At 38.1% G+C, this 26880-nt stretch overlaps 3 protein-coding genes, 1 long non-coding RNA gene and 1 pseudogene across 6 annotated transcripts; 4 read left to right on the top strand and 1 right to left on the bottom strand.

Moving 5' to 3' along the window:
• The first annotated feature begins 85 nt into the window (after nucleotides 1-85).
• Nucleotides 86-5726, top strand: LOC109046683. 2 transcript variants are annotated; one of them, XM_042749398.1, is made up of 9 exons: nucleotides 86-203; nucleotides 362-463; nucleotides 879-1226; nucleotides 1292-1516; nucleotides 1607-1927; nucleotides 2992-3201; nucleotides 3301-3391; nucleotides 3472-3523; nucleotides 3623-5726. In XM_042749398.1, exons 2-9 carry the CDS (start codon nucleotides 418-420, stop codon nucleotides 3662-3664), a joined length of 1335 nt encoding a protein of 444 aa, XP_042605332.1. In that variant the 5' UTR covers nucleotides 86-203; nucleotides 362-417; the 3' UTR covers nucleotides 3665-5726. The 2 variants fall into 2 exon arrangements, with proteins under 2 accessions (XP_042605332.1, XP_042605333.1); XM_042749399.1 differs by having other exon boundaries at nucleotides 98-207.
• Nucleotides 2097-3413, bottom strand: LOC122141582. The gene is made up of 3 exons (XR_006157944.1): nucleotides 3358-3413; nucleotides 3090-3192; nucleotides 2097-2800 (listed from the first exon to the last, which is right to left on the bottom strand). It is a non-coding gene; the product is annotated as an uncharacterized LOC122141582 (long non-coding RNA).
• A 748-nt stretch (nucleotides 5727-6474) lies between the features above and the next one.
• On the top strand, nucleotides 6475-9857 carry LOC109046678. Its single transcript, XM_042749396.1, has 9 exons — nucleotides 6475-6956; nucleotides 7116-7216; nucleotides 7633-7980; nucleotides 8046-8270; nucleotides 8361-8681; nucleotides 8773-8982; nucleotides 9092-9179; nucleotides 9375-9435; nucleotides 9520-9857. Coding segments are annotated over exons 1-9 (1545 nt in total). The 5' UTR covers nucleotides 6475-6954; the 3' UTR covers nucleotides 9709-9857.
• Nucleotides 9858-9923: 66 nt separating this feature from the next.
• Nucleotides 9924-16025, top strand: LOC109046982 (annotated as a pseudogene).
• A 1718-nt stretch (nucleotides 16026-17743) lies between these two features.
• Nucleotides 17744-26075, top strand: LOC109046983 (vitellogenin). 2 transcript variants are annotated; one of them, XM_042749385.1, is made up of 34 exons: nucleotides 17744-17876; nucleotides 17982-18002; nucleotides 18116-18267; nucleotides 18363-18614; nucleotides 18690-18851; nucleotides 18991-19139; nucleotides 19253-19403; nucleotides 19513-19670; nucleotides 19754-19919; nucleotides 20002-20127; nucleotides 20213-20431; nucleotides 20518-20735; nucleotides 20815-20912; nucleotides 21027-21151; nucleotides 21293-21394; nucleotides 21480-21599; nucleotides 21739-21925; nucleotides 22009-22111; nucleotides 22190-22375; nucleotides 22468-22579; nucleotides 22661-22865; nucleotides 22951-23198; nucleotides 23299-23343; nucleotides 23462-23539; nucleotides 23638-23844; nucleotides 23942-24084; nucleotides 24189-24327; nucleotides 24420-24549; nucleotides 24637-24820; nucleotides 24927-25021; nucleotides 25107-25201; nucleotides 25295-25460; nucleotides 25547-25708; nucleotides 25874-26075. In XM_042749385.1, the coding sequence occupies exons 1-34, from the start codon at nucleotides 17837-17839 to the stop codon at nucleotides 25975-25977; spliced, it is 4848 nt and encodes a 1615-aa protein (XP_042605319.1). In that variant the 5' UTR covers nucleotides 17744-17836; the 3' UTR covers nucleotides 25978-26075. The 2 variants fall into 2 exon arrangements, with proteins under 2 accessions (XP_042605319.1, XP_042605320.1); XM_042749386.1 differs by having other exon boundaries at nucleotides 17791-17876; nucleotides 18122-18267.
• The last annotated feature ends 805 nt before the right edge of the window (nucleotides 26076-26880 follow it).

Here is a 26880-nt window from a genome sequence, read left to right as displayed (position 1 = left end):
GAATTCCTGAGTTGAGTTTGACTGGTAAACATTTTCTGAAGAGTACACACATCTCGTCTTTCTGGTTAAAAAATAATTTCATTTCCCCCCAGTTTGTCAGTGAGAAAGAGGAAGGAAACAAGATCAGCAGAAAGACAGCAACAGCTTCTACAACAGACCATAGAAATAGCAAAAACCATCCGAGAACAACAGAAACCTGTAATGTAGGTAAATCTAATTTATAATTGTATTTAAAATGTTATATTAAGTAAAATGCTACTATTTTCATGATTTTAATGGGGTAGCATGAATGAATGAATCTTCTAAACTGTAATGACCCTTCAAGCGTGTTGTAGTGAAAGTGTAATTGTATTTTTTTCAGGTTGAGCAGCTCTGTGTCTTTCATTGTATTATGTGAATTTACACAAAGTGAAGATCATGAACTCCAGACTCTCTCCGTTGATCCTGCTGCTTCTCATTCCAGGTTTGAGCATTATTGTGTTTTTCCCTTTGTAGTGTTTTCATTTAAATGTGTCTCTTTGATATATTCCAAGAGTCATTATCTTGATATATTTTGATCATTATTGCTCTGTATGTTCAAGCTGTTAAAATAATTTAAGATCAGTTGAACTGTCCGGTAGAGCTGAATGTCAGTCTGAATGGATTTTCTGTTCATACATTTAAAAATGAATGCATGTAGATACATTTAAAACAGACTTTTTGACAGTATTTCAAATTGAACTAAATTAAGCAACATGGTTGAATGGGTGTGGGCAGCAGATTCGTCATGCACGGTTGCTTTAGCAATATTTGTTAGTATGAACACTGGATTGTTTCGGTATGATCTATACTCGGACTGTTTGTAAAACATCTCTATAATGAAATGTTTTCTTGTTCAGACCCTGCAACAATGGACCAGCTCTCTGTGACCTGCAGTCGTAAGAGTATTTGTGCTGTGAAGGGGTCAAAAGTGACACTGTGGTGCTCTTACCCCAGCTTCAAAATCAAAACTGTGTTCTGGTTCAGTGAGAAACAAAGTATAAACTGGAGAAAAAATAACGAACCTGAAGATTTGACTTTAGACTCAGACTACTCAGGACGAGTGATACATCAGATCTCAAGCAGCTCTTCAACACTCACAATATCAGACGTGAGAGAGAGAGACTCTGGAGAATATCAGCTCATGTTCATCATGAATGATGGAGTTAAACATCTCAGCTCAGCAGACGTCAATCTAACAGTCACAGGTGAAACTGAGTCCAGATACTGGTCACTTCATATTTTTTCATCTGGCTTGTGATGAAGTTTTCAGTCCTGCAGGTGAAGATGAATCCTGAATCTACAGACATGACAGATGAGAGTGTAGAGCTTAACTGTGACTCTTCCTGCACCTCTGGAGGTTCTTACTACTGGATGAAGAATGAACAGTTTTACAGCTATACAGAGTCCCGCAACATGATTGTGTCACTCAGCCAAAATGCTGGCAAATTTTCCTGTTTTCTTCATCCAGACCTTAAACATCGCTCCTCTTATCTGTGTAAGTGTTGAGTAATACACTGTTTGATCCATACATGTGTATATTTGAACAAATGTGTACATTTTGCATGTTAATCTGTGTCTCTTTCAGGTGTTTCTCAGAACGGCTGCTGGGGTGTGACTTACACCTCTAGAAGAGTCTGTGCTTTGGTGGGCTCAACAGTAGACATTTCCTGCACATACGCACATCCCTCTGGTTATACTGTAAATACAACATTCTGGCATTACGGTCAGCCTGGAGACTTCGAGGATCTGCGTGAGGAGCATCAGTTTGCTGGTCGTGTGGAGTATGTGGGGAACAAACTGAGAATCAAAGAGCTCAAGAGCAACGACTCTGGAGAATATCGATTCAGGTTCATCACTAACTTAGACCAATACTCTGGATCACCTGGAGTCATTCTTACTGTTACAGGTAACAAATAATAATGATTTTGTTTTTTATGTCAGCCACTGCATTTTAATCATGATCCAAACAAAGATGCTACCTACAAGAGCAGTTTCTTATTAAAATTAGATTAAATTAGATGTAATTTCAAAATCTGAAGCAAAAACAGAATGGTCTGTCTTTAGCTTAGCAAAACTATGCTACATAAAAACATCTGCAGGAATCAAATACAGTAGATGGGCTGCGTGAGAGCGCAAATTCACTCTCTGGCAGCAGGTGGCGCTTATGGAACAGCAGCAATACAGCATTCAATAGGTTACCGCTGTAAACACAGCAGCGGTATGCTTACAAAAACTATTTCAGTATTACACAGAGGCAAGATGGGGAAAAAAAAACATCTAAACATTTCTTAAGACAGTCAGTTCCCCTCAGAGATGCATTTATGTAACCCCACTCCTTAATTCAATATTATATATTTTCTTCCAATATTTCGCAAATCGTGAACAAGTTAGCTGCAGCCTGCGATAGTATTTTCCCCTCTTTGAAAGTATCGCTGGGCTCTAGTAATGTTCTGTTTACAGACTTTGTAATATTTCCACACAAATGACATTGGAAAACACAAAATACTTTTAAAAATAGTTTTCCAGGACAACTATAAGGTTTTCCAGGACATTTTACATTTTCTCTCATTTGTATTTTCCAGGACTGGAAAATACGCCATAAATTTTCCAGGTTTTTCACGACACGTGCAAACCCTGCCGGTGTTTGGGTCACTGTCTTATTTACTGACCTCTAACTTTCTACATACGTAAATTAGTGGGTGGGGCTAAAGAGGCAATGATGTAGAAGTAGGCGTTGGTCCTCTTCTGCAGAGGCAGTCTTTTGTCAAACTGTGATATACTGAGGAGGAAATATGAAAATAACACACACACACACACACACACACACACACACCAAACAACAACAAAAATAAATAAATAAATACAAAATTTGGACAGCTTGTTTTTTTTTTTTTTTTTACTTATTCATTTTCCATGTCAGTCAAATGCAGTGTTAGGCTTAGCCTGAAATACTTCAATTGTTTTTTTCAGATACACAGGTGACAAGCAGCCCGGCCACTGTCTCAGGAGGAGAAGAAGTGATATTAAGCTGTTTAACCAAATGCACTCTGAACAACAAATATACTTACATCTGGTACAAGAACGGACGACAGGTAACAGATGGATTCACTAAAGACAACAAGCTGTACCTGGACTCAGTCAGCAATGAAGAGCTTCAACAGTATTCCTGTGCTGCAGAAGGTAACACATCTCTCATGATACATGTGCTTCAGTGTGAAATGTTTGCAGCATTCAGGTGTTTTCTCTTAAAGTCATGATTCACTTCTTTGTGTTGTGAAGATTCAGTGAACATCACAGCGTTTAGTCATTATACAGTCACTCTGCTGGTGTTTTTACCTCAGTTTCTCATAATAGCAGCTCTGTGGATGTGGTGAGTAAATTATCTAATTGCATGACATATATTGAAATTAATTCAGATTATAAGAATGTAAATGAATTATGATTCAACAGCTATTTCATCATAAACTCCTTTCATAACCAAACTGAAAACAAAAATGAAGAGGTGAGAAATAATTGATATACAGAATCTGCAATAATATTTTAAATGCAGTTGCTACAAAAATGATTCTAAATATGTGTTATAATCTTCTTTTTGCCTTAGATTCTGATGTCCCAGATGTCTTCATCAGAGCTGCTGGAGTGATGTCAATGTGTTCTTTCACTGTGACATCATCACCTAGCAACAGTCAGCAGCAACATTACAATGATGTCATAGACAGATCAGTGACTAGTCTTCATAAATGAACAAAACTAAAACAAAGCTAAATGATTGTCCAGGTTTTATATTTCAGAAGATAAACTGTAACAAAAAGTAATGATGACTGTTATTGTGGAAAAATAATTCTAGGTAAGACTTTAAAATACTGTTCCATCATAAATGAATAACTACACAGGAACACATGAATAATTAGCATTTTAGTTACTACTATTAACCTTATAAGAAACTATGGTTAATGTTTTAGTAAGTAATAGTGCTTATTCGACTGTAGTTCACTAATAGCTAATCGTTAACTACTATTTCATTTTTTCATATGCCTCCCAGAGAACTACCCAGAACTATTGCATATAGGTTCATAATTAGTATGAATAATGCATTATTCATTTCTAAAGTGAAGGTCATGGTAACCCACTAGTAATGCCTCAAGTATTACCAGATAAAGGAATTATTTGGATCAGTAACAAGGACACCTTAAAATAAAGAGTAACCGTTTTTTTAAAGCATTGAAATGAGAAGCACCGTTTTCATTGTCTAAAGATCATGTAAGGATCCAACTTAAATGAAGGGGTGAAGCCTGTTCAGATTCTGATATTTACAGGGGTTGGACAATGAAACTGACACACCTGGTTTTAGACCACAATAATTTATTAGTATGGCGTAGAGCCTCCTTTTGTGGCCAATACATAATCAATTTGTTTTCGGAATGATAGATACAAGTCCTGCACAGTGGCCAGAGGGATTTTTAGCCATTCCTCTTGCAGAACAGTGGCCAGGTCACTATGTGATGGTGAAGGAAAACGTTTTTTTGACTCGCTCCTCCAAAACTCCCAAAACTGGCTCAATAATATTCAAAACTGGTGACTATGCAGGCCATGGGAGATGTTCAACTTCACTTTCATGTTCATCAAACCATTCTGTCACCAGTCTTGCTGTGTGTATTTGTGCTTTATCATACTGATACAAGGCACTACTTTCAGGGTACAATGCTTGAACCATTGGGTGCACATGGTCCTCCAGAATGGTTCAGTATTCCTTGGCAGTGACGCGCCCATCTAGCACAAGTTTTGGGCCTAGGAAATGCAATGATATTGCAGCCCAAACCATCACTGATCCACCCCTATGCTTCACTCTGGGCATGCAGCAGTCGGGGTGGTAAGCTTCTTTGGGGCTTCTCCACACTATAACTCTTCCAGATGTGGGAAAGAGAGTGACAGAGGACTCATCAGCGAACAATACATGTTTCACATTGTCCACAACCCAAGATTTCCACTGGTGGCACCATTAAAACTGACGTTTGGCACTGGCACGAGTGACCAAAGGTTTGGCTATAGCAGCCTGACCATGTATATTGACCCTGCGGAGCTCCCGACGAATAGTTTTGGTGGAAACAGGAGAACTGAGGTGCACATTTAATTCTGCAGTGAGTTGACCAGCTGTGGTTTCATGTTTTTTGGATACAATCCAGGTTAGCACCTGGACATCCCTTGCAGACAGCTTCCTCTTGCGTCGACAGTTACTCCTGTTGGATGTGCTTCATCCTTCATGGTGGTATGCTGACATCACCCTGAATACTGTGGCTCTCGATACACCACAAAGACTTGCTGTCCTGGTTACAGATATGCCAGCAAGATGCACACCAATAATTTGTCCACTTTTGAACTCTGATATGTCTCTCATTATGTTGTGTGCATTGCAATATTTTATGTGCAGTTGTGCTATTGCTCTGCTAATTCAACCTTCACACTCTGCTCTTACTGGTGGAACATGCAATCATTGAATACTCGCCACCAGGATGTGCAAATATAGCCGTGAAACCTCAAACACTATTTTGGCCAGTGCTTCAGTTTCATTGTCCATCCCCTTGTATATTATTGGTTCTTTATTTTGGCATTATTGCACACTCTTATATTTTATATTTTAGTGGATTTAATGACCAGTGCCTGTTGGTAGTCAAATGGATGTTGATTGGCTATCAGTGTTTTTATTGTTCATCAGCTGAAAAAAAAAAAGCTCTTAAAGTGATCACAACCATTTTTTTCTCCATGTCATTGTCAGCAAGTTCATGGTTACAGTGATCATTCTTGGTATGAAAAACAGCAAAATCAATAAAAACTGTTTTTAATAAGCAGAAAAAACATCTTGTGTTTTCTTATAACTTAAAATCAAGCAGGGCTGTGACCTGAACGGCTTTGTGGACTTGGTAGAGTTACTTCCTGGATATGTGATTTTCTGAAAAGACAGCACCACCTATTGGTCAAGAAAAAAAAAATAAAATCTGTTTATAACCAACAGTATAATAAATAGCATGGTCTGGAAGTGTTCTGACAATTTGGGGACAGCGACATCTAGTGAACTGTCCTTGTTTGTGACAAATATCTCTCTTTTACACTACACTTTCATCTTGGTTTGTCTGTTCAGCTGCAGGCCCAGCTGAATGTAGCACATTACCATAAACTGTGTGTTAAACCCCAGCTAGAGAGTCTCATGTACTTCTGTTGACTTTTGAGTCTTTGTGTTGTGTTACTTAAATACAAAACATTTTATTACATTTTAGCTTTTGATATTAACTGTAGGTCAGAGAAAAACAACACAATGAAGCATCCTGTCCATATGCCTATAAAAATAAAAGAAATGTCATCTTACAGTGCAGTTGAATGTAAATTAATAAATAAATGTGTGTGTGATTGTGTGTGTGTGTGTGTGTGTGTGTGTGTGTGTGTGTGTGTGTGTGTGTGTGTGTGTGTGTGTGTGTTTCCTTGAACTTATGATTCCCATTTACCAAAAGTTTTGCAGGAAAAAAATATCAAAAACATGTTTGCATAGAAGCAGACTCTGGTAAGTCTACTGCTCAAAACCAACACTTAAAGCAATAGTTCACCCAAAAATGAAAATCTGCTAAAAGTGTGTTTAGATTTTTATTTTAAATTACTTATAGAAAGTAAATTATTAACAGAAAACAATGAAATATCTCAAAGTTTAATTTAAAGATCTCATGTAACATAACCGCTCATATTGAATTCCTGAGTTGAGTTTGACCGGTAAACATTTTCTGAAGAGTACACACATCTCGTCTTTCTGGTTAAAACATAATTTCATTTCCCCCCAGTTTGTCAGTGAGAAAGAGGAAGGAAACAAGATCAGCAGAAAGACAGCAACAGCTTCTACAACAGATCGTAGAAATAGCAAAAACCATCCGAGAACAACAGAAACCTGTAATGTAGGTAAATCTAATTTATAATTGTATTTAAAATGTTATATTAAGTAAAATGCTACTATTTTCATGATTTTAATGGGGTAGCATGAATGAATGAATCTTCTAAACTGTAATGACCCTTCAAGCGTGTTGTAGTGAAAGTGTAATTGTATTTTTTTTCAGGTTGAGCAGCTCTGTGTCTTTCATTGTATATGTGAATTTACACAAAGTGAAGATCATGAACTCCAGACTCTCTCCGTTGATCCTGCTGCTTCTCATTCCAGGTTTGAGCATTATTGTGTTTTTCCTTTGTAGTGTTTTCATTTAAATGTGTCTCTTTGATATATTCCAAGAGTCATTATCTTGATATATTTTGATCATTATTGCTCTGTATGTTCAAGCTGTTAAAATAATTTAAGATCAGTTGAACTGTCCGGTAGAGCTGAATGTCAGTCTGAATGGATTTTCTGTTCATACATTTAAAAATGAATGCATATAGATACATTTAAAACAGACTTTTTGACAGTATTCTAAATTGAACTAAATTAAGCAACATGGTTGAATGGGTGTGGGCAGCAGATTCGTCATGCACGGTTGCTTTAGCAATATTTGTTAGTATGAACACTGGATTGTTTCAGTAGATGATCTATACTCGGACTGTTTGTAAAACATCTCTATAATGAAATGTTTTCTTGTTCAGACCCTGCAACACTGGACCAGCTCTCTGTGACCTGCAGTCATAAGAGTATTTGTGCTGTGAAGGGGTCAAAAGTGACACTGTGGTGCTCTTACTCCAGCTTCAAAATCAAAACTGTGTTCTGGTTCAGTGAGAAACAAAGTACAAACTGGAGAAAAAATAACGAACCTGAAGATTTGACTTTAGACTCAGACTACTCAGGACGAGTGAAACATCAGATCTCAAGCAGCTCTTCAACACTCACAATATCAGACGTGAGAGAGAGAGACTCTGGAGAATATCAGCTCATGTTCATCATGAATGATGGAGTTAAACATCTCAGCTCAGCAGCCGTCAATCTAACAGTCACAGGTGAAACTGAGTCCAGATTCTGGTCACTTCAGATGTTTTCATCTGGCTTGTGATGAAGTTTTCAGTCCTGCAGGTGAAGATGAATCCTGAATCTACAGACATGACAGATGAGAGTGTAGAGCTTAACTGTGACTCTTCCTGCACCTCTGGAGGTTTTTACTACTGGATGAAGAATGAACAGTATTTCAGATATACAGAGTCCCGCAACATGTTTGTGTCAATCAGCCAAAATGCTGGCAAATTTTCCTGTTTTCTTCATCCAGACCTTAAACATCGCTCCTCTTATCTGTGTGGGTGTTGAGTAATACACTGTTTGATCCATACATGTGTATATTTGAACAAATGTGTACATTTTGCATGTTAATCTGTGTCTCTTTCAGGTGTTTCTCAGAATGGCTGCTGGGGTGTGATTTACACCTCTAGAAGAGTCTGTGCTTTGGTGGGCTCAACAGTAGACATTTCCTGCACATATTCACTTCCCTCTGGTCATACTGTAAACAAAACATTCTGGCATTACGTTCAGCCTGGTGACTTTATGGATCTGCGTGAGGAGCATCAGTTTGCTGGTCGTGTGGAGTATGTGGGGAACAAACTGAGAATCAAAGAGCTCAAGAGCAGCGACTCTGGAGAATATCGATTCAGGTTCATCACTAACTTAGACCAATACTCTGGATCACCTGGAGTCATTCTTACTGTTACAGGTAACAAATAACGATGAATGAGTTTTTGTTTTCTGTGTCAGTCAAATGCAGTGTTAGGCTGAGCTTGACTTATTTCAATTGTGTTTTTCAGATACAGAGGTGACAAGCAACCCGGCCACTGTCTCAGGAGGAGAAGAAGTGATATTAAGCTGTTTAACCAAATGCACTCTGAACAACAAATATACTTACATCTGGTACAAGAACGGACAACAGGTAACAGATGGATTCACCAAAGACAACAAGCTGTACCTGGACTCAGTCAGCAATGAAGAGCTTCAACAGTATTCCTGTGCTGCAGAAGGTAACACATCTCTCATAATGCATATTGTTGAATGCAAAATGATTGTTGCAGTCTGTTTGAGTGCAATTGCTGTTTTCTGATTCATTTAATTCATTTCTGTGTTGTACAGACCAAAAGGAGAGCACAGCGCTACGAAACGCTGCTGTCATACTGTGTGTTTTTTTTACACTTGCTCTCATAGGAATTCTGTGGTATAGGTCAGTAAATTTCATTTGAGGTTTTAGGATTTTGAAAAACATCAAACAGTAAAATTATAAGCTAAACTGAAGAGAAATATTTAAGTTTCTAACCTATTTATGTCACAAATAAAATAATTGTGAAATATAATGATAAATAGAATCTTTCAATTGTAATAAAAAATGAATTAAATACAAATAGCCGTGTTTCTTTAAGAGGAGAATGTGTACCTTGTCTAAAACCCACAGGATTGAAAAGGGGGAGGAGGAGGTTCAGGTAAAGATGTCTGACACTAAATTTAATTTTACATACACTTATTTAAAAATGCTTACTTTTCTCTTAATGTCTTTCCCCCATCAGTATGACTCGGTGCATAACAACACTGCACCCTCTGACTTTACGCAGAAATCAGATGCTGACAATCAAGACATTCAGTATTCCAGCATTAGTTTTAAAACAAAACATACATCTTCAGTTCCCACCGATGAATATCCAACAGACGCTACAGAAACAGAGGCTGTCCACTATGCCACTGTAAGGTTCAAATAACACACTGTTGCCTCTGGTGAGCTTATCATGTTATTGCCTTTGGTATATCAAAATAGTACAACTGACCATTGGCGTTGGCAGCTGATTTCCTACACTGTGGTTTTCTCATGTATCACTCTTTTTGCTTAATAAAATAATTACAGCACAAATCAATAGTTGATGTCCATTCATTTTTTATTTTTTTTTTGGTAAATAGACATCCAACAAGCAGGATAATGTGCAGTCAGATAGTCATTGTTGCAGAAAAAAATGTGTGTGTATATATATATATATATATATATATATATATATATATATATATATATATATATATATATATATATGATATTCTATCATTGCTGCAACTGACGAAACCAGCAGTTCAATTCCAGGGTGCAGCAAAGTCAGACTGTGCTGAAGAATCATCTGTTTCCTGTGGTCTTGTCCCGGTGGTCGTCTGAGACAAGGTCTTTACAGGGGATCTGTCTCTGGGGCTCTAGTTGTCCTGGTCTCCGCTGTCTTTCAGGGCTGTAGAGGTCCTTTCTAGGTGCTGATCCACCATCTGGGCTGGATGAGGATGTGGAATTGTGTGGATTTATACACACACAATTACCGTTATCAACCTTGACAGGGGAATTCTGAACATCTTTCAGCTCAACCTCAAGAAGACCCAGAACATCTATGAAGTTCAAGAGTTGATACTTGATGAAATGAAGTTTGATTATCAAAAAAATGAATCTAGATCTTAAATCTGAGTCTTCATTCTGATGTAGGATGGAGTTCAGGGCATTTTTGAGACCCAATATCCGATAAGTGAAGATGAAGGAAATAACCACACCACCATCACCAATTACACTTTTCCATGAGAGGAAAATGAAGGATGTTGGCTTGACTTATGCTGAAAAGTGCATTGAATGTCAACAGGTCAGGTCAAAAATGTCTTATTAATGTTTTTGTTTCCAGAGGGTCTGTGACTATTTTAAAAAACTTAAATATTCAATAAACTATATAATCCAACAAAAGGTATAGAGTATATCTGGAGCTGCAACCTACACCTACATCATGAAGCCAACTTCAACTGGTGTTATGATTTCTGAAGCAACAGTCCAAGAGTTTCATCAGTTTACACCTCTATATCAGTTTACACCTCTATATGAGATTTGTGGTGCTACCCAGATGGAAACTAGGCAAGACGTTTGCTTATTTACTCTTGTATGGAATTAATTTTATCTGTGTTCATTTTTTTTTTTGTGTGTGTGATAACCTGAGTACTGTATATTTTCAATATCTCAGACAAACTTTTAACTTTCTGGAGATCACAGTCTCTCCCATACTTCCAATCAGTGCTGAATATTTAGCCCGTGGAGCTTTACAGTATGAATTTAGCACTGAGACTCTTTCGAGCTCATGAGAATCAGTAATCCACAAGCTCAATTAAGGACAAATTCCATATTATTATTAATATAAATTTAATATAATTATAATTTAACTGATTTTGTTTTACTGGTATTCATTAAGACAGTAGATGCTCTGAATCATCTGAATTTATTTATTAAAAAAAATTAAATAAATTGGGAAGAAGTCCATGAAGATGTTCCTCTGAAATGTATTCAGCTCATCCAGCTTTTGCGATTTTGCAAGCATGGATGCTATTGAAGGAATCTGGTCTTAATTTAAAACCAGACCAAATTTCAGGAATATTCCCTTTAACAGTCTGAAACAGCTGTTTACAGATTGTCATTCATTTTTTACTCTTCTAAGGAAATAGATCTTAGATGCTGTTCCTGGAGTTGGCACCTTAGCTGCATTAAAATTCATCAAGAAGACCTTCTTGGCAGGCAAACTTTCAATCCCTGAGTTCACTCAGGTCCTTCTGTCCACTGTGCACATAGTCACATTAGATTTTATTGTTAAGATTTTCTTTGAATGATTGTTTTGCTTGACTATGTGTGGAGTGTGGACAACTTCCTCTTTTTTTCAAGCCCTTCCACCCTTCCGAGTTATTGAGGTGGCTGCTAAGCCTGACATTGCAGAAATCATCTTGATCCTGAAAGTACTGGGCAACGCTGGTCACCCTGCTAGCATTAAATACATCACAAATTTACTACCAGTATTTGGGAAACAAATACATCTGTTACACATGAGAGTTCAAGTGGGTGCAGTTTTGGCTCTGAGGGCTATTGCCAAAAAGGAACACAGACTGGTTAGTCAGATATTTTTGAGTCATGCTTTGCTTTGTCATACTGATTGTGAGTTACCTCAACTTTTGTTTCTCAGTTCCATTGTCCCTGTTTAACAAATCACCAAACCGATGAGTTTTAAGTAGTGAGATATCTAAAATGTTCTGGTATATAGGTGCCAAGGACTGGAGTTAAGAAAGACTGGTTTACAATATGCATTTAATTTATCATATAAGGTCCAGAATGTAGTTCTTTTTTTTTTGCAAACAAAGATCTCCACTCAGAGATACGCATGGTTTCATGCATTGTGCTTTTTGAGTCAAAGCCAAGCATGGGTCTGGTTATTACTCTTGCATGTGCTCTACAGAAGGAACCAAATCTACAGGTGGCCTCACACATGAAAGCCTTGATAGGGAGCACACACCCTGAGTTTCCTATAATGTGAGTTTTACGCTAACAAATGAGAAAATGTTTTTTTTTTTTTTTTCATTGAGTGTGAATGATGTGTTTTGATCAAGATATTAAGCACAAAACTAGACACACAGCTTCCGTTACAGCAAAGCTTTTCTCTTGGATAGTTATGAAGGTAAGAAAGTTCTGTTGATTTCCAATGGTGTTGCATGCCAGGAGATGGTTTCTTCTGAAAACTTACCCATTAGTTTCACCATTTAGTTCCTCTCATGGTTGGAGCTGCTGGTAGTGCCTTCACCATCAATGATGCTGCCACCATCCTGCCCAGAACTGTTGTAGCTAAAGCACATGCTTACCTGGCTGGAACTGCTGCTGATGTTCTTGAGGTGAGTAAATAATAAACAGGAAAAGATGGAGTACTTAGTAATTGTATTCATTTCTTAAACTCCTACCCAACCTCACTGAATTGCTTTCTTTCAGGTTGGCATTAGATCTGACGGAATTCAGGAGGCTCTTCTGAAATCTCCATTACTGAATGAGGACACTCTGCCAAGCATGAAACAAGTTCCTAAGGCTATAAATGTGGCATATCATAAATGTAATTTATGGTGTGTTTCTTAACAGTTACATATATTTGATGTTTATTTAGCATACTGCAGCTTAAAACATTCAAAGCCCCGCTAAAGAAGCAGCCACCAGGCTCGATCTATGTGAAAGTTCTTGGACAAGAAATTGCTTTTGCAGTTGTTAACAATGCAGTTCTTGAACAGGCAACACAGGTACTGTATATTGTGGTGATATCACTTCACATGAACCAAAAAACAAACTAATTTGCATTGTCCCCCTAAACCTTTGAGAAGAATAATCAAAATGAAGCTAACCATCAAATTTTATCTTAGCGTAATACTGGGAGCTATATACCTGAGCTGGCGGGGGAAGCACTTAAAGCAATGCAGAATGGCTTTCCAGTATGCCAAACCCCTGTTGTTGATAGAAGTGCATCTCATGATTCCTTCAGTAGCTGGTGTACCCATGGAATTAAGTTTGTACACTGCTGCAGTGGCTGCTGCTGATTTGAAGGGTAAGAGTCTCAAAAGTACAGCAGTCTATTTAAAGATTGATTGGAAATAGAGAATGGCATTTACAAATGCACAATATTTAATAGAGAATGCACTTTACAGTAATATTGAAAAAAAGAAAAATCTTATTTGCCATCATATCCAGTCCAGAGATGGTAGTTGCTTGGCTATACTGTTAAAAATGAGTTTCAAATGAATATAATTTGCTTTATTCATCACTACATAGTCATCTGAAACCACTGAAACTGTTATGGCACCTGCTGAGGAACCTGAAGACCAGTGTTCTGGTTCACAAAACTCTTTGTTCTGTTGTACCTCACATTGGAGATAATGTATGCATGCAGGTTATATCCTGTGATGCCACCTTCATAAAAAACTCCACCCTTTATAACATGATTGGACAGCATGGAGTACATATTAACATAGCTTGAGGCAAGTGCAAAATCAAATCTTAACTGTACATCATAATTTCGCTTTTTATTGTTATTGAAAAATTGTTATTAAAAAATTTATTTTATGTGTTTATTTATTGACAGCTGATGGTCCTGCTGTTGAGGGATTAGATCTAGAGGTCCAGCTAGGCTCGAGAGCTGCTAAAAAGCTTCTTAAAGAAATTAGCTTTGCGAATGCGAACACTCCCAAGGTGAAAGCCATCCAAAATGAGGAAAATCTTAGAGGGTGAACAGTGCAACTCCAGTTTTTTCAGCCATAAAAAATTATTTTCTCCTCAAAGCACCAGCAGCCACAGCTTTAGTTCCAGCAGTTCTGTTTACTCTTCCAACTCACATCTGTCTAAAGTGAGTCAAAAAGATGATCTGTCGAAAGTTGTTTGAATTGCTTGAATTGAATTGCTGAATTGAATTGTTTTCAGCAATTTGGGATTTCAGTCTAAAAAAAATGTGGAAAATTGTGGAGTGTGTACCTGGCATTAAGGAATTAAATAAAAAAACTAACTTTTACAACTTTTTTTTTTGGACCTCTAGGAACTCTCCAGTGGAAGTTGTTAAACCCTTTAATTCATATTTTTATTAGATTTTTTTAATTAAGTGGTAAATGTCTTTATGTGACTGCAGTCTAGATTCCTTGGGAACTTGGTTCCTCCAGTGGTTTCTATCATTGCACGTGTTGATCGCAAGTTGTTGGGTACCAGCTCACTTCTCATCTGGACAGGTCCACCTCAAGGGTGCAGATCATTGTGGTCTCCATTGCAGTGAAGGACGACTGGAAGATGTGCACTGACAGTGTCTTGTTGTGCAAGCACAATGTTGGTGTAAGAAATTTGATTAAATTAATTTCTGTTATCTTTTTCTGTTATGTCAGGGGTGTCCAATCCTGTTTCTGGAAGGCCAATAACTTGCAGAGATTAGCTCCAACCTGCCCCAACACACTTGCCTAAAACTTTCTAGTAATCTTGAAGACCTTGACTAGCTGGTTCAGATGCCTTAATTCTCTGCAGGATAGTGGCTCTACAGGAGCAGGATTGGACACCCCTGTGTTAGGATGAAGCATTCAAAATTTGCCTCTATCTAGGCAAGGATTGCTTGGGGTGCAGAGTGGTAACAATATGCAAACATATAAATGTTTTGTTTTTCTCACTATTTAGCTAAATGCACTAAGATCAGAAACACCTTGACTACATACAACCATAAGAAGTATAACTATGAAATTCCTCTTTCCTGCTACAAAGTCTTAGTTCAAGACTGCACTTTAGAGCATAAATTCATAGTCCTAATGAAAAAGGATGATGTTTTTGAGCATGAAGACCTAAACATTAAGTTGGCAGACATGTAAGTCCAGCTTACCAATATTACTAGTACCATTATACAAAAAAGTAACCTCATTACACAATACAATTTTCTTCCACAGCAATGATGTTGACATATACCACCACAAGAGTGCAGTGAAGGTTAAGATGAATGGAATTGAAATACCAACCAACATTTCGTTCCAGCACCCAACAGGTTGAAGTTCTCCACATTATTTTGGTATAAAAGTCTGTTGCTACAAAACTACAATTTGCTTCTTCAGGATTTTAATGCTGATATTTCTAAAATATCTATTTTCCCTGGATTTTTCTGGTTTATGTTGTGGATTGGATGAAGGGGCAGACGTGTGGACTCTGTGGAAAAGCTGATGGGGAAATCAGACAGGGGTATCGCACACCCAGTGGATACCTGACCAAGAGTTCAGTCAGCTTTGCCCACTCATGGGTGCTTCCAACTGAGAGCTGCCGTGATGCCAGCCATGAGTTGCTCATTCTATGACAATAAGTCACTCCAGTAAAACACTTTTATTGTATACCATCTTCCCCAGCGTGTTACATGAGGTTTGAAACTGTAAAACTGGAGAAGCAAAGGTCAGATAGGCAAGCGTCCAAATGCTACTCTGTTGAGCCTGTGTTGCGTTGTCTGGCTGGCTGTCTGCCAAACAGGACTAGTCATACAACTGTTGGATACTACTGCCTGCCTTCTAGTAAGACCTCTGTCCACCACAATTTCAGATAATATTTCTCCAATGTGTTAAACAGCTACAGTAAAATTTTGATGTTTTTCTTTTAGACTTAAGACTGAACCCTTCTGCAAATATGAGCAGCAACTATGAGAAGACAGAAGATCTGAGTGAAACTGCAGAAGCCCACATGGCCTGTCACTGTACAGAGAGTGTTTAACGGCTGTTGCAAAATTGCAGCATATGTATATATAAAGATTGTAACTCAGTTAAAAAGTGTCAAAACTAGAAGTGAAGTGTGAAGTGTGAAGTGTCAACTTGAAGTGTCAGTTTTTGAGTATTTCTACAGTCAAACCTGAACACAGAAAGCATTTTGTTATACAAAACATTCAAATTATATAAAAATGTAACAAAAATAATCAGGAATGCTTTATCAGAGCTTAATCTTTCTGGGTCTGATCTGATATCAACCTCTTATATCCGTTTTCTGACTCATTTTGGCTATATGGTTATAGCCATACCAATTTATGTGAGTGTGTATAATTGTGTGTGCATATGTGTGTGTGTGTGTGTGTGTGTGTGTGTGTGTGTGTGTGTGTGTGTATGCATGTGTGAGTGTGTGTAAGTGAGTTTGTGTGAGTGGATGTGTCTATTTTGCACTCTTGATGTTTTAGAGTGTAACCCCTTCCTTGCTGTCTACTTTTTTTTACTAAATTGTAGTTGAATTATTGATTTTATTTTACATAGTGTGTGTGGTCGTGTGTGTGTGTGGGTGTGTTGATTTTGCACTCTAGATGTTTTAGAGTTTCATCCCCTCATTGCTGTGCATTTTTTTCTGCATCGTGTGGGATTTGTAGATTGTACACACAAACATTATCTGTATTTTAATTAAAAAAAAAAATTTTTTTTTTTGCCATTTCCCATTCATTTCCTATGATCGGTCGAAGTGTGTGACTATTTTTTTTTTTTTTATGAGCACATAGCTTTTTCGAATCATGCCCTCAATTTTTGTGTGTGTTCACATACCAAGTGCCATAAAAGTCACCAAGTTTCGTACCATTCCGATGAAGCTACGTTTTTTACAATTTTAAAATGTAAAAAGAAGACTGCACAAGGGTACTAAACAAATCTATTAAATGCTTCAAATGTATCAGTTATTTCCTGTTATATAACAGTTACATTTTTGAAGTCTAACAGGTCCAGTGCATTAAACAAATTCATTAAAAATGTTATATATGCAAAGGTATGTATCATTTTGGTTGAGTTTGCTTAACATGCATCAACCACTGCAACATGGCTTCTACACCTCAATGGGTGTCTTTTGTTTGATAAGGTTTTTGTGTTTTTTGTTTTTTGAGTTTCCAAACATTTTTCTACTTATATGCATGAAAATAAGTTGACAAGCACATGTGATTTGGATGTTTATCAATATTAAAAAACAATGACCATGACTTCTTGATTTGTTTACTTTACCAAGTCAAAATTGCATGGTGCATGTCATGACATTGCCCTTTCACCTTTTATCTATTTACAACTATATCCTACTAAACATAATTTTAGTTTTTTGAAAACTTTATTGAACAGGCCTCAAAATTTGATAGGCTCAGTGAGTGTGGGCATACATTATATGAATAAATGACCATTTAAAATGAGTTTGAAAGTATATCTAGGGGCTATTTTATTCACTACACGTGACAGCCAATTATTCCATACACTTGTAAAAACTGAAATTTTTGTATTGGTCATTGTTATAAATGAAATAATTAAATTGTTAAATGAAATATTTAATTAGAAAAAGAATACTATGTTTCACTGTGGACTTTAACCTGAGGATGACATGATGAGAGGACAGGGTAACCTAACCTCTAATTGATATCTATTTGTCAACTAACCAAATAAAGCGTAGTCTCAGTTCTAAAATGCAATCATAGAAACATTTGTTAATCATTATTTTAGAATTATTATGTTGTCAGCAAAAACAAAAACTATAAAGGTCTGTCCTTTTCTTGCATTCTTCACAAACCACCAGCCATGAGAGCTGTTGTGCTTGCCTTGACTCTAGCCTTTGTGGGTAAGTCAGATTTTCGAGTTCTCTATGTTTAAAAAATGTTCTTACTGTATATGTAAAAACTTTATTTTCAGGGTTTTGTCTCATTAACTAATTTGTTTCTTGCAGCGAGTCAACAGATTAACCTTGGTAAGTGTTGATTTGGTTTTCTTTTAAGCGACAAATAAATTATACATATACTCTATAATACAATACATGTTTTAAAACAGAATAAAATATAGTCAATATAATTTATGTTTCAGTTCCAGAGTTTGCCCTCGATAAGACCTATGTGTACAACTATGAGGCTCTACTCTTGGGTGGTCTTCCTCAAGAAGGTCTGGCTAGAGCAGGTATAAAAGTCAACAGCAAGGTTCACCTCAGTGCCGTCACTGAGAACACCTTCTTGATGAAGGTAATGACTGCTAAAACACACACAAAAAAAGTCCCTGCTAGCCACTACTGTTACAAGCAATAACAATCATTTAAATGGAAAATGTCCCCTTACAGCTCATGGACCCTCTAATCTACGAGTATGCTGGTATTTGGCCCAAGGATCCATTTGTTCCTGCCACTAAGCTCACCTCAGCACTGGCTGCTCAGCTTCAGATTCCCATCAAGTTTGAGTATACTAATGGTGTGGTTGGAAAGGTATTTGCCCCTGCAGGAGTCTCCCCTACTGTATTGAACTTACACAGAGGTATCCTCAACATCCTTCAGCTCAACCTCAAGAAGACACAGAACATCTATGAGCTGCAAGAGGTGAGAAAGTAATCCTAGTACATTTTTTAAACCGATTTAAGTTCTGCAATCTTATTTCTTGTCTTGTCAACCAAGGCTGGAGCTCAGGGAGTGTGCAGGACACACTATGTCATAAATGAGGATCCAAAGTCAAACCACATTACTGTCACCAAGTCTAAGGATCTGAGCCACTGCCAGGAGAGAATCATGAAGGACATTGGCTTGGCATACACTGAGAGGTGTTCTGAATGCACAAAGGTAAAGAAAAAAAGATTTAATGTATTTCTTTTCTGAGAACATGGACCAAAAAATTTATGAATTATCTTGCACTTCTAAAAGATTATCAATAAATCATTATCTAGAGTTAAAAAATTTATACTTACCGGTCTCTTAACAGAGGGTCAAGAGTCTGATTGAAATGGCAACTTACAACTACATCATGAAACCGTCTTCCACTGGTGCACTGATCACTGAGGCTACAGTTGAGGAAGTGCATCAGTTCTCACCCTTCAATGAGATCCATGGTGCAGCAATGATGGAAGCAAAGTATGTTTAATAAGCTGTGAGACTTAGAAATATGAAGCAGCAATATTTCTAACACATTTCATTATTTAAAAAAATGGGTAATGTACAGAAACAATTGTGTGTGTGTGTTACAGACAAAGGTTGGCTTTTGTTGAGATTGAAAAGACCCCTGTTGTTCCAAACAAAGATGATTACTTGGCTCGTGGATCCCTGCAATATGAGTTTGCAACTGAGATTCTTCAGACCCCCATACAACTCATAAAGATCAGCAATGCACCAGTGCAGGTAAAGATGTAGATTAATTTACCTGTAATGCATCAAAGCTTTTGATTGTAAGAAAATCCATCCACACTGAACTGTCAAGAACTGATGCCTGACCATTGCCTTTTTCTAGATTGTGGAGGTGCTGAAGCACTTGGTTGTGAACAATGTGGCCATGGTCCATGACGACGCTCCACTTAAGTTTGTTCAGCTCATCCAGCTCCTGCGTGTTTCCACCCTGGAGAATATTGAGGCTATCTGGACTCAGTTTAAGAATGAACCAGCTTACAGGTAGAATTTTGTGGAAAATGTTAGCAAATTTTAGTTAAAGAGAATCCTTAAAAATGTTGTCCATTAAACAATGACTCTGGTAGGCGCTGGATTCTAGATGCTCTTCCTGCTGTTGGCACACCAGTCATTGTAAAATTCATCAAGGAGAAGTTCCTGGCTGGTGAACTTACCCTTCCAGAGTTCATTCAGGCTCTTGTGGTTGCTCTGCAAATGATCACTGCTGATTTGGACACCATCCAGTTGACTGCTGTGGGTATATATAATTATACAAAAGGTCTGTTTTATGTATGTTGCTAAACCAAAGAAATCATTCTCATATCCTTTTGAACAGAGTTTGGCTATGCATGAGAAAATCGCCAAAATCCCAGCTCTGCGTGAAGTTGTAATGCTTGGATATGGTTCCATGATTGCCAGGCACTGTGTTGCAGTTCCCACTTGCTCTGCTGAGCTCCTCAGGGTAAACAATTCAAGCCTTAAATATCTGATAGGGATTTGCCATTTGCTGTTTTCTAATTGTACTGTATGTGTATTACATTCCACAGCCCATCCATGAGATTGCTGCAGAGGCAACTTCTAAGAATGATATTCATGAAATCACTTTGGCTCTTAAAGTTCTGGGCAATGCTGGTCACCCTGCTAGTCTTAAACCCATCATGAAGCTCCTGCCTGGACTGAGAACTGCAGCTACATCTCTGCCCCTTAGAGTCCAGGTTGATGCCATCTTGGCCCTGAGGAACATTGCCAAGAAAGAACCCAAACTGGTAAATGGCCAACATCAAAGGAATGATTAAAATATGTTTATGCACATTTTCTTCCAAAAATAAGCTGATCTTGATTCTTGCCACAGGTTCAGCCAGTGGCCCTGCAGCTTGTTTTGGATAGAGCTCTCCACCCAGAAGTGCGCATGGTTGCTTGTATTGTGTTGTTTGAAACCAAGCCCTCAGTGGCTCTCATGTCAAGTCTTGCTGGTTCTTTAAAGACTGAAACTAACATGCAGGTTGCAAGCTTTACCTATTCCCACATCAAGTCATTGACCAGAATCACTGCTCCTGATATGGCAGCTGTGTAAGTATAATTATCTGTATGTTTTATCTCATCTCTTCACATGATCAGAAACTGATCTTAAGCTGTTTATCCATTTTAGTGCTGGTGCAGCTCATGTTGCTATCAAGCTTTTGAGTCACAAGCTGGACAGGCTTAGTTTCCGTTTCAGCAGAGCTCTTAAGTTTGACATCTATCAATGTAAGTCTTGAAAACCAAGACATTTGTAATGTATCTCTTCATAAGAGGGTATGCTTGGGGCTTTTCATAAAATAGCTACCCATCAATGGTATTCTTACCTATGTCTCTGTGCAGCTCCTCTTATGATTGGAGCTGCTGGCAGTGCCTACATGATCAATGATGCTGCCACCATCCTGCCCAGAGCTGTTGTAGCTAAAGCACGTGCTTATCTGGCTGGAGCTGCTGCTGATGTTCTTGAGGTGGACTGCCAAAATAAATAATAAATAAATAATATCATTACTTTCTTGATTTTCACCAATTTTATAGATCTTTTTATTGAAATCTAATTTATTGTTTCACAATCTTTTGATAGTCTTCTCTCACTTGCTACTTTGAAACAGATTGGTGTGAGAACTGAAGGAATCCAGGAGGCTCTTCTGAAATCTCCTGCTGCAGATGAAAGTGTTGACCGTATCACAAAGATTAAGCGCACCCTGAGAGCAGTAAGTTATTTGTATGTTATTGTTTGCTAATGAATTTAAGACATGGCATTAAAAATAAACCCATGATTTCTGTATATTCCTTTAGCTCATAAATTGGAAGGCTCTCCCAACCAGTCAGCCACTGGCTTCAGCCTATGTCAAACTGTTTGGACAGGAGGTGGCTTTTGCCAGAATTGACAGGGCCATCATTGAACAAGCAATATCGGTACTGTGTTCAAGTTCATGTATCCTCTTTTATGAGAATAACTCTAAGTTCAATCTCACCCTGACTTATTACTTCAGATGTTAGATTCTTAAATTCTTTTAGATTGATTTTGTGCCTTTTTTATTAACACTATCCCCAGCTTGCCACTGGACCCAAATCACATGAATTGTTGAAGGCGGCTCTTAAAGCTTTGCAGGAAGGAACTGCCTTGCAGTATGCCAAACCCCTGCTTGCAGCTGAAGTGCGTCGTATCTTGCCAACAGCAGTTGGTTTGCCCATGGAGCTCAGTTTGTACACTGCTGCTGTTGCTGCTGCATCCATCAATAGTGAGATTTTTTTCTCTTAGAATTTTTCCTTGGAAATGAGGGAGTCACTTCTTCATTTAATATTGTTCTGTTTATCCTTCTAGTTCAGGCCACCATTACACCACCTCTCCCGGAGGAGATTGAGACCATGACTCTTGAGCAGCTGAAGAAGACTGATGTTCAACTCCAAGCTGAAGCTAGACCAAGGTACACTTTTACAAATGCATTAAATACCGTATGCAAACATGGTTTTCAAAAACATAACCTCTCTTATTCTTATTTCAGTATTGCTCTCCAGACCTTTGCTGTGATGGGAGTGAACACTGCCTTGATCCAAGCTGCTGTTATGGCGAGAGGAAAGATCCGTACAATTGCACCTGGAAAAGTGGCTGCAAGAGCAGACATTCTCAAGGGCAACTACAAGGTGGAGGCTCTGCCTGTTGAGGTCCCTGAACATATTGCTGCTGTGAGGTAACAAGATCTCAGTCATGATAGCATAGCAGCAATGAATATTGGATATCTCTAAAAATTAAGTTTTCTCCAATATTTTCTTGTTTTGATAGCTTTGAGACTCTTGCTGTGGCCAGAAATATCGAAGATCCTACTGCTGAGAGGATTGTTCCATTGGTACCGGAGTTGTCACTGCAAAACCGTCAGACACATCTTGCTGGATCGGTAAGCCACACATGTATAGTGCATGTGGAAGTAAGCAAAGACTTCTTTTGATGTAACAATGCTTAACTAATTTTTTTTTAGTCCTCTGAGATCCTTGATCCTGAGATGCCACATGATGCTCCTTTGAGAGCTCCTGCTCCATTTGACAAGACTCTCTGCCTTGCTGTCCCATATATTGGAATCAAGGGATGTGTGGAGGTGCACTCTCACAATGCTGCTTTTATCAGAAATGATCCTCTGTACTACATAATTGGACAACACTCAGCCCGTGCTACAGTGTCAAGAGGTATACTTACAGAAAATATTACATTCATGAAACTCAAGGATTTTCAAATAAAATGATAATTAAGGGTCTGTTGTTTTGGCTGTAGCGGAAGGTCCTGCTGTTGAAAGACTGGAGCTTGAAGTCCAAGTTGGTCCTAGAGCTGCCGAGAGGCTCCTTAAGCAAATCAGTCTCATTGATGAGGAGACTCCAGAAGGAAAGGCCTTCTTGTTGAAATTGAGGGAAATCCTGGAGACTGAAGATAAAAACAGGCCCGTCTCTTCTGAAAGCAACAGCAACAGCAGCAGCAGCAGCAGCAGTTCAGGTTCTTCCATGTCCAGCTCTCGTGTGACTAAGGTGAGGACAAGGGATCTTGCTTGGTAGCTAACATTTTTTCTCATCAATCTCTCAACATTTAAAAAAAAATATTTCTCACTGTTTTCTTATGGGATTTTAGGCTGCCAATACCATGCACCCCTTCAAGAAATTCCACAAAGATCAGGCAATTACTAAATAATACTTTTTACTCATTACTTTTCAAAAATAACATGTTTGTGTATCTTTATTTGGAGAGACTGAGTTCCTTCTAGTTCAGTTAACATTATACAAAAACTTTGCAGTACATGGTACACCATGGATCCTCAAAGGCAGTTAGCAGTGGAAGCACTGCATCTAGTTTTGAGCGTATCCAGAAACAGGTGAATCAATTTCTGTGATTTGTTTTGTCCATAACAAAATCTACAAAATAATTTCAAGCTTTCTTGAATGAAGTTTAAATGCTTGTTCGTTCTTTCAGGCTAAATATCTTGGGAATGCTGTTCCACCTGTTTTTGCTATCATTGCCCGTGCTGTTAGAGTAGATCACAAGTTGTTGGGTTACCAGCTTGCAGCTTTCTTTGACAAACCAACTGCAAGGGTGCAGCTCATTGTTTCTTCCATCGCTGAAAATGACAACTGGAAGTTGTGTGCTGATGGTGTCCTGCTGAGCAAGCACAAAGTCACTGTAAGATCAGAGCTCATGTGGCTGAAATTCCTAAAAAAGTGTAATTCTGTCCTTGATGATCTGCTGGTCCAAAGTGTACATACATTTTTATTTTCAGACCAAGGTTGCCTGGGGTACAGAGTGTCAACAATATGCAGTCATTACTAAAGCTGAAGCTGGGATCCTTGGAGAATTCCCTGCTGTCCGTCTAGAGTTGGAATGGGAGATGCTTCCAATTTTAATCACCAACTATGCCAAAAAGTAAACACAATGATCAAAAACTATTGTGTGGTAACTGCATAAATGTTTTGTTTTAAATACCCCCAACCCCGACCCCCCAACCTTATGTATCACTTTTTAAACAGGCTGTCTAAGCATATTCCTATGGCAGCATTACAGACAGGGTTCAGGTTTGAAAGAGCCAAAAACAGTGAGAAAGAGATTGAACTGACTGTGGCCTTGCCCAGTAAAAGGTCTCTGAATGTCATAGTAAGGGTTCCAGAGGTGAGTGGCCAGTAATATTTAAACTAGGACTCACTCAGAGATAAAATAAGAAAAAGTACTGTAAATACTGTAAAAATTTTCTGCTGTTCTAGATGACACTGTCAAGGATGGCTATTCCTCTCCCTGTCACTATACCCATCAATCCTGATGGAACTCTTTCTGTTCATATTGATCAAGACATTCTGTTCAGAGTCCAGAACTATATCTATGATTACACCACAGGTACAAATATATAACATGACTTACATGACATAAATATATTCTGAAACCACACATAGCCACACTTGTTTTTGATTTCCTTTTCTTTAGCACAATGCAGCATGATGCAGGACACAATCACTACGTTCAACAACAGGAGGTACAAGAACGAAATGCCCATTTCTTGCTACCAAGTCTTGGCTCAGGACTGCACACCTGAGCTGAAATTCGTTGTTCTCTTGAAGAAGGATCAGGAGTCTGAAAAAAACCACCTGAACATTAAACTTGCTGACATGTAAGTTCTCTCTCTTGTGAACTGGTATCCATATAATATGCAGGTTTGCTTACTGTGGTTATCATTTCATTACCACTGCACTGAGTCAATCACCTGTCTTTAACAGCAATGTCGACCTGTATGCTTTGGGCACCCATGCAAAAGTTAAAATTAATGAAATGGAAGTGCCCATCAGCAGCCTTCCCTACCAGCATCCCTCAGGTATGTTCTAAGGTCCATGTGGTCTCTTTGAATAACTTCACATAACATGTTCAGCTAATGTAAATTAAATTGCCTTCTTGTTTAGGCTCCATCCAGATCCGGGAGAAGGCTGATGGTTTGTCACTTTATGCTTCTGGTCATGGGCTTCAGGAAGTCTACTTTGCCAGTGGTCATTGGAAGGTGACTGCAAGTTAATAAGCATTTATCAGCTACTGTGTTTCTGCAACAAAAACCCATCATCCAGAGTTTGATTATGCAATTTTTCATTTATAGATCCAAGTTGCAGACTGGATGAAAGGACGGACTTGTGGACTCTGTGGAAAGGCTGATGGAGAGATCAGACAGGAGTACACCACACCCAGTGGATACCTGACCAAGAGTTCAGTCAGCTTTGCCCACTCATGGGTGCTTCCTGCTGAAAGCTGCCGTGATGCCAGCCGTAAGATTTGTCTGACACTGTGAATTACAAAAAATCATCATATGTTTTAAAGACATTTTTAAAAAGAAATTTATTTCCTCTATCAGAATGCCGCATGAAACTTGAATCTGTGAAGCTGGAGAAGCAGGTGATATTGAATGGCCAGGAATCTAAATGCTACTCTGTTGAGCCTGTGCTGCGCTGTCTGCCAGGCTGTGCACCAATCAGAACCACTCCTGTCACTATTGGATACCACTGCCTTTCCACACGTAAGTTAAGGCTGACATGACTCTGGTCCAGTGATTGTCACCTGGTTTTGCTTTACAAAGCAGATTTTACATCTTAAAAAGTTAAATGATTAACATAGGCTAAGTGGGAAAATATATAATTTTGGTTTCTAAACAACATATGCATTTTTTTATTCTGTGTTACAGTCTCTAACCTCAACATGCTTGATGGAATCTATGAAAAGAGTGTAGACTTGAGAGAGACTACAGATGCTCATGTGGCCTGTCGCTGCAGTGAACAGTGTGCTTAAACCCACTTCTTAGCTCAGTAGTACCTAATACAACACTTTTTGAAGCTGCTGTAAAATAATGCCTCATTTTCAATAAATGTGAACAAGCATTCTGAAAATTTGTCTAATGACTATGTTTTTATCAGCTGGTGCACTATATTTTCTACTGTTGTCTACTTCTGTTGTAACCACTATAGATATTGAGGGAACACACAACAACGGGTTTTTCAATGACATATTGTTATAATATTTTAAGAGCACTAAAAATAATACAAGCGACACATACTGTGAAATACTACCTAACCTGACACTACATAAGACTCTCAGATACTAAATATTAAGGCATTTACCTACACAAGCTAAACAAGTGAATACTAGTCTAAATAGTTTGTGGAATTATAGAACTATGTCTTAGAAAATAGTATCACCTGAATCAGCTGTTCATACAGAACTCTCATCCATGTAATCAATTTCCTTCTTATCAGTGCTACTTTCTCTCTTTTAATTCAAGCATAAATGAGGTATTGCCACTATCTTGAGTCTCAAAGTGCATGTCAAGTAAAAATGGCCTGAGAACTATTTTAAGACATGCTTTAACTATTTTAAGCATGCTAAAGCAAGAAACACAAAAACACAGATTCAAAGAAAAACAAACCTGTTAATCAGTTAGTAGTAAAATAAAACCCAGTGCAATGCCATCATTAATGTATATCTTGCACAGGGATCCACACAAATCTTTGACCTTGAAAAAAAAGGAATCGTAATGGCTGACATGATGGGGAAGGTAGAAATGTTAAATTTTTTGACAATTCAACTTTTCAGCACATACTGTTTGAGGAAGGACACATGGAAGGTTACTTACTAGCTGTCTGCTGTGCAGTTGAGTGGTTTGCGATTGTTTTTCTGTTTGTAAGCTATCTTACT

The sequence above is a fragment of the Cyprinus carpio genome, chromosome B22, assembly GCF_018340385.1.
Source record: "Cyprinus carpio isolate SPL01 chromosome B22, ASM1834038v1, whole genome shotgun sequence".
Lineage (NCBI taxonomy): Eukaryota > Metazoa > Chordata > Actinopteri > Cypriniformes > Cyprinidae > Cyprinus > Cyprinus carpio.
Note: the sequence above shows the minus strand (reverse complement) of the source record. Positions and strands in the feature narration are given on the sequence as shown.

What these genes read in the sequence shown, in the direction of transcription:
- LOC109046983 (XM_042749385.1), top strand. Translation starts at nt 17,837, where the DNA reads ATGAGAGCTGTTGTGCTTGCCTTGACTCTAGCCTTTGTGG. An exon ending in ACACCATCCAGTTGACTGCT is followed by an intron (nt 19,920 to 20,001) that starts GTGGGTATATAT and finishes CCTTTTGAACAG; the next exon opens with AGTTTGGCTATGCATGAGAA. An exon ending in ATACCACTGCCTTTCCACAC is followed by an intron (nt 25,709 to 25,873) that starts GTAAGTTAAGGC and finishes TCTGTGTTACAG; the next exon opens with TCTCTAACCTCAACATGCTT.
- LOC109046678 (XM_042749396.1), top strand. An exon ending in CGTCAATCTAACAGTCACAG is followed by an intron (nt 7,981 to 8,045) that starts GTGAAACTGAGT and finishes TGAAGTTTTCAG; the next exon opens with TCCTGCAGGTGAAGATGAAT. An exon ending in ATAGGAATTCTGTGGTATAG is followed by an intron (nt 9,180 to 9,374) that starts GTCAGTAAATTT and finishes GTGTTTCTTTAA; the next exon opens with GAGGAGAATGTGTACCTTGT.
- LOC109046683 (XM_042749398.1), top strand. Translation starts at nt 418, where the DNA reads ATGAACTCCAGACTCTCTCCGTTGATCCTGCTGCTTCTCATTCCAG. An exon ending in CCTGCTGCTTCTCATTCCAG is followed by an intron (nt 464 to 878) that starts GTTTGAGCATTA and finishes TTTCTTGTTCAG; the next exon opens with ACCCTGCAACAATGGACCAG. An exon ending in ACATCGCTCCTCTTATCTGT is followed by an intron (nt 1,517 to 1,606) that starts GTAAGTGTTGAG and finishes TGTCTCTTTCAG; the next exon opens with GTGTTTCTCAGAACGGCTGC.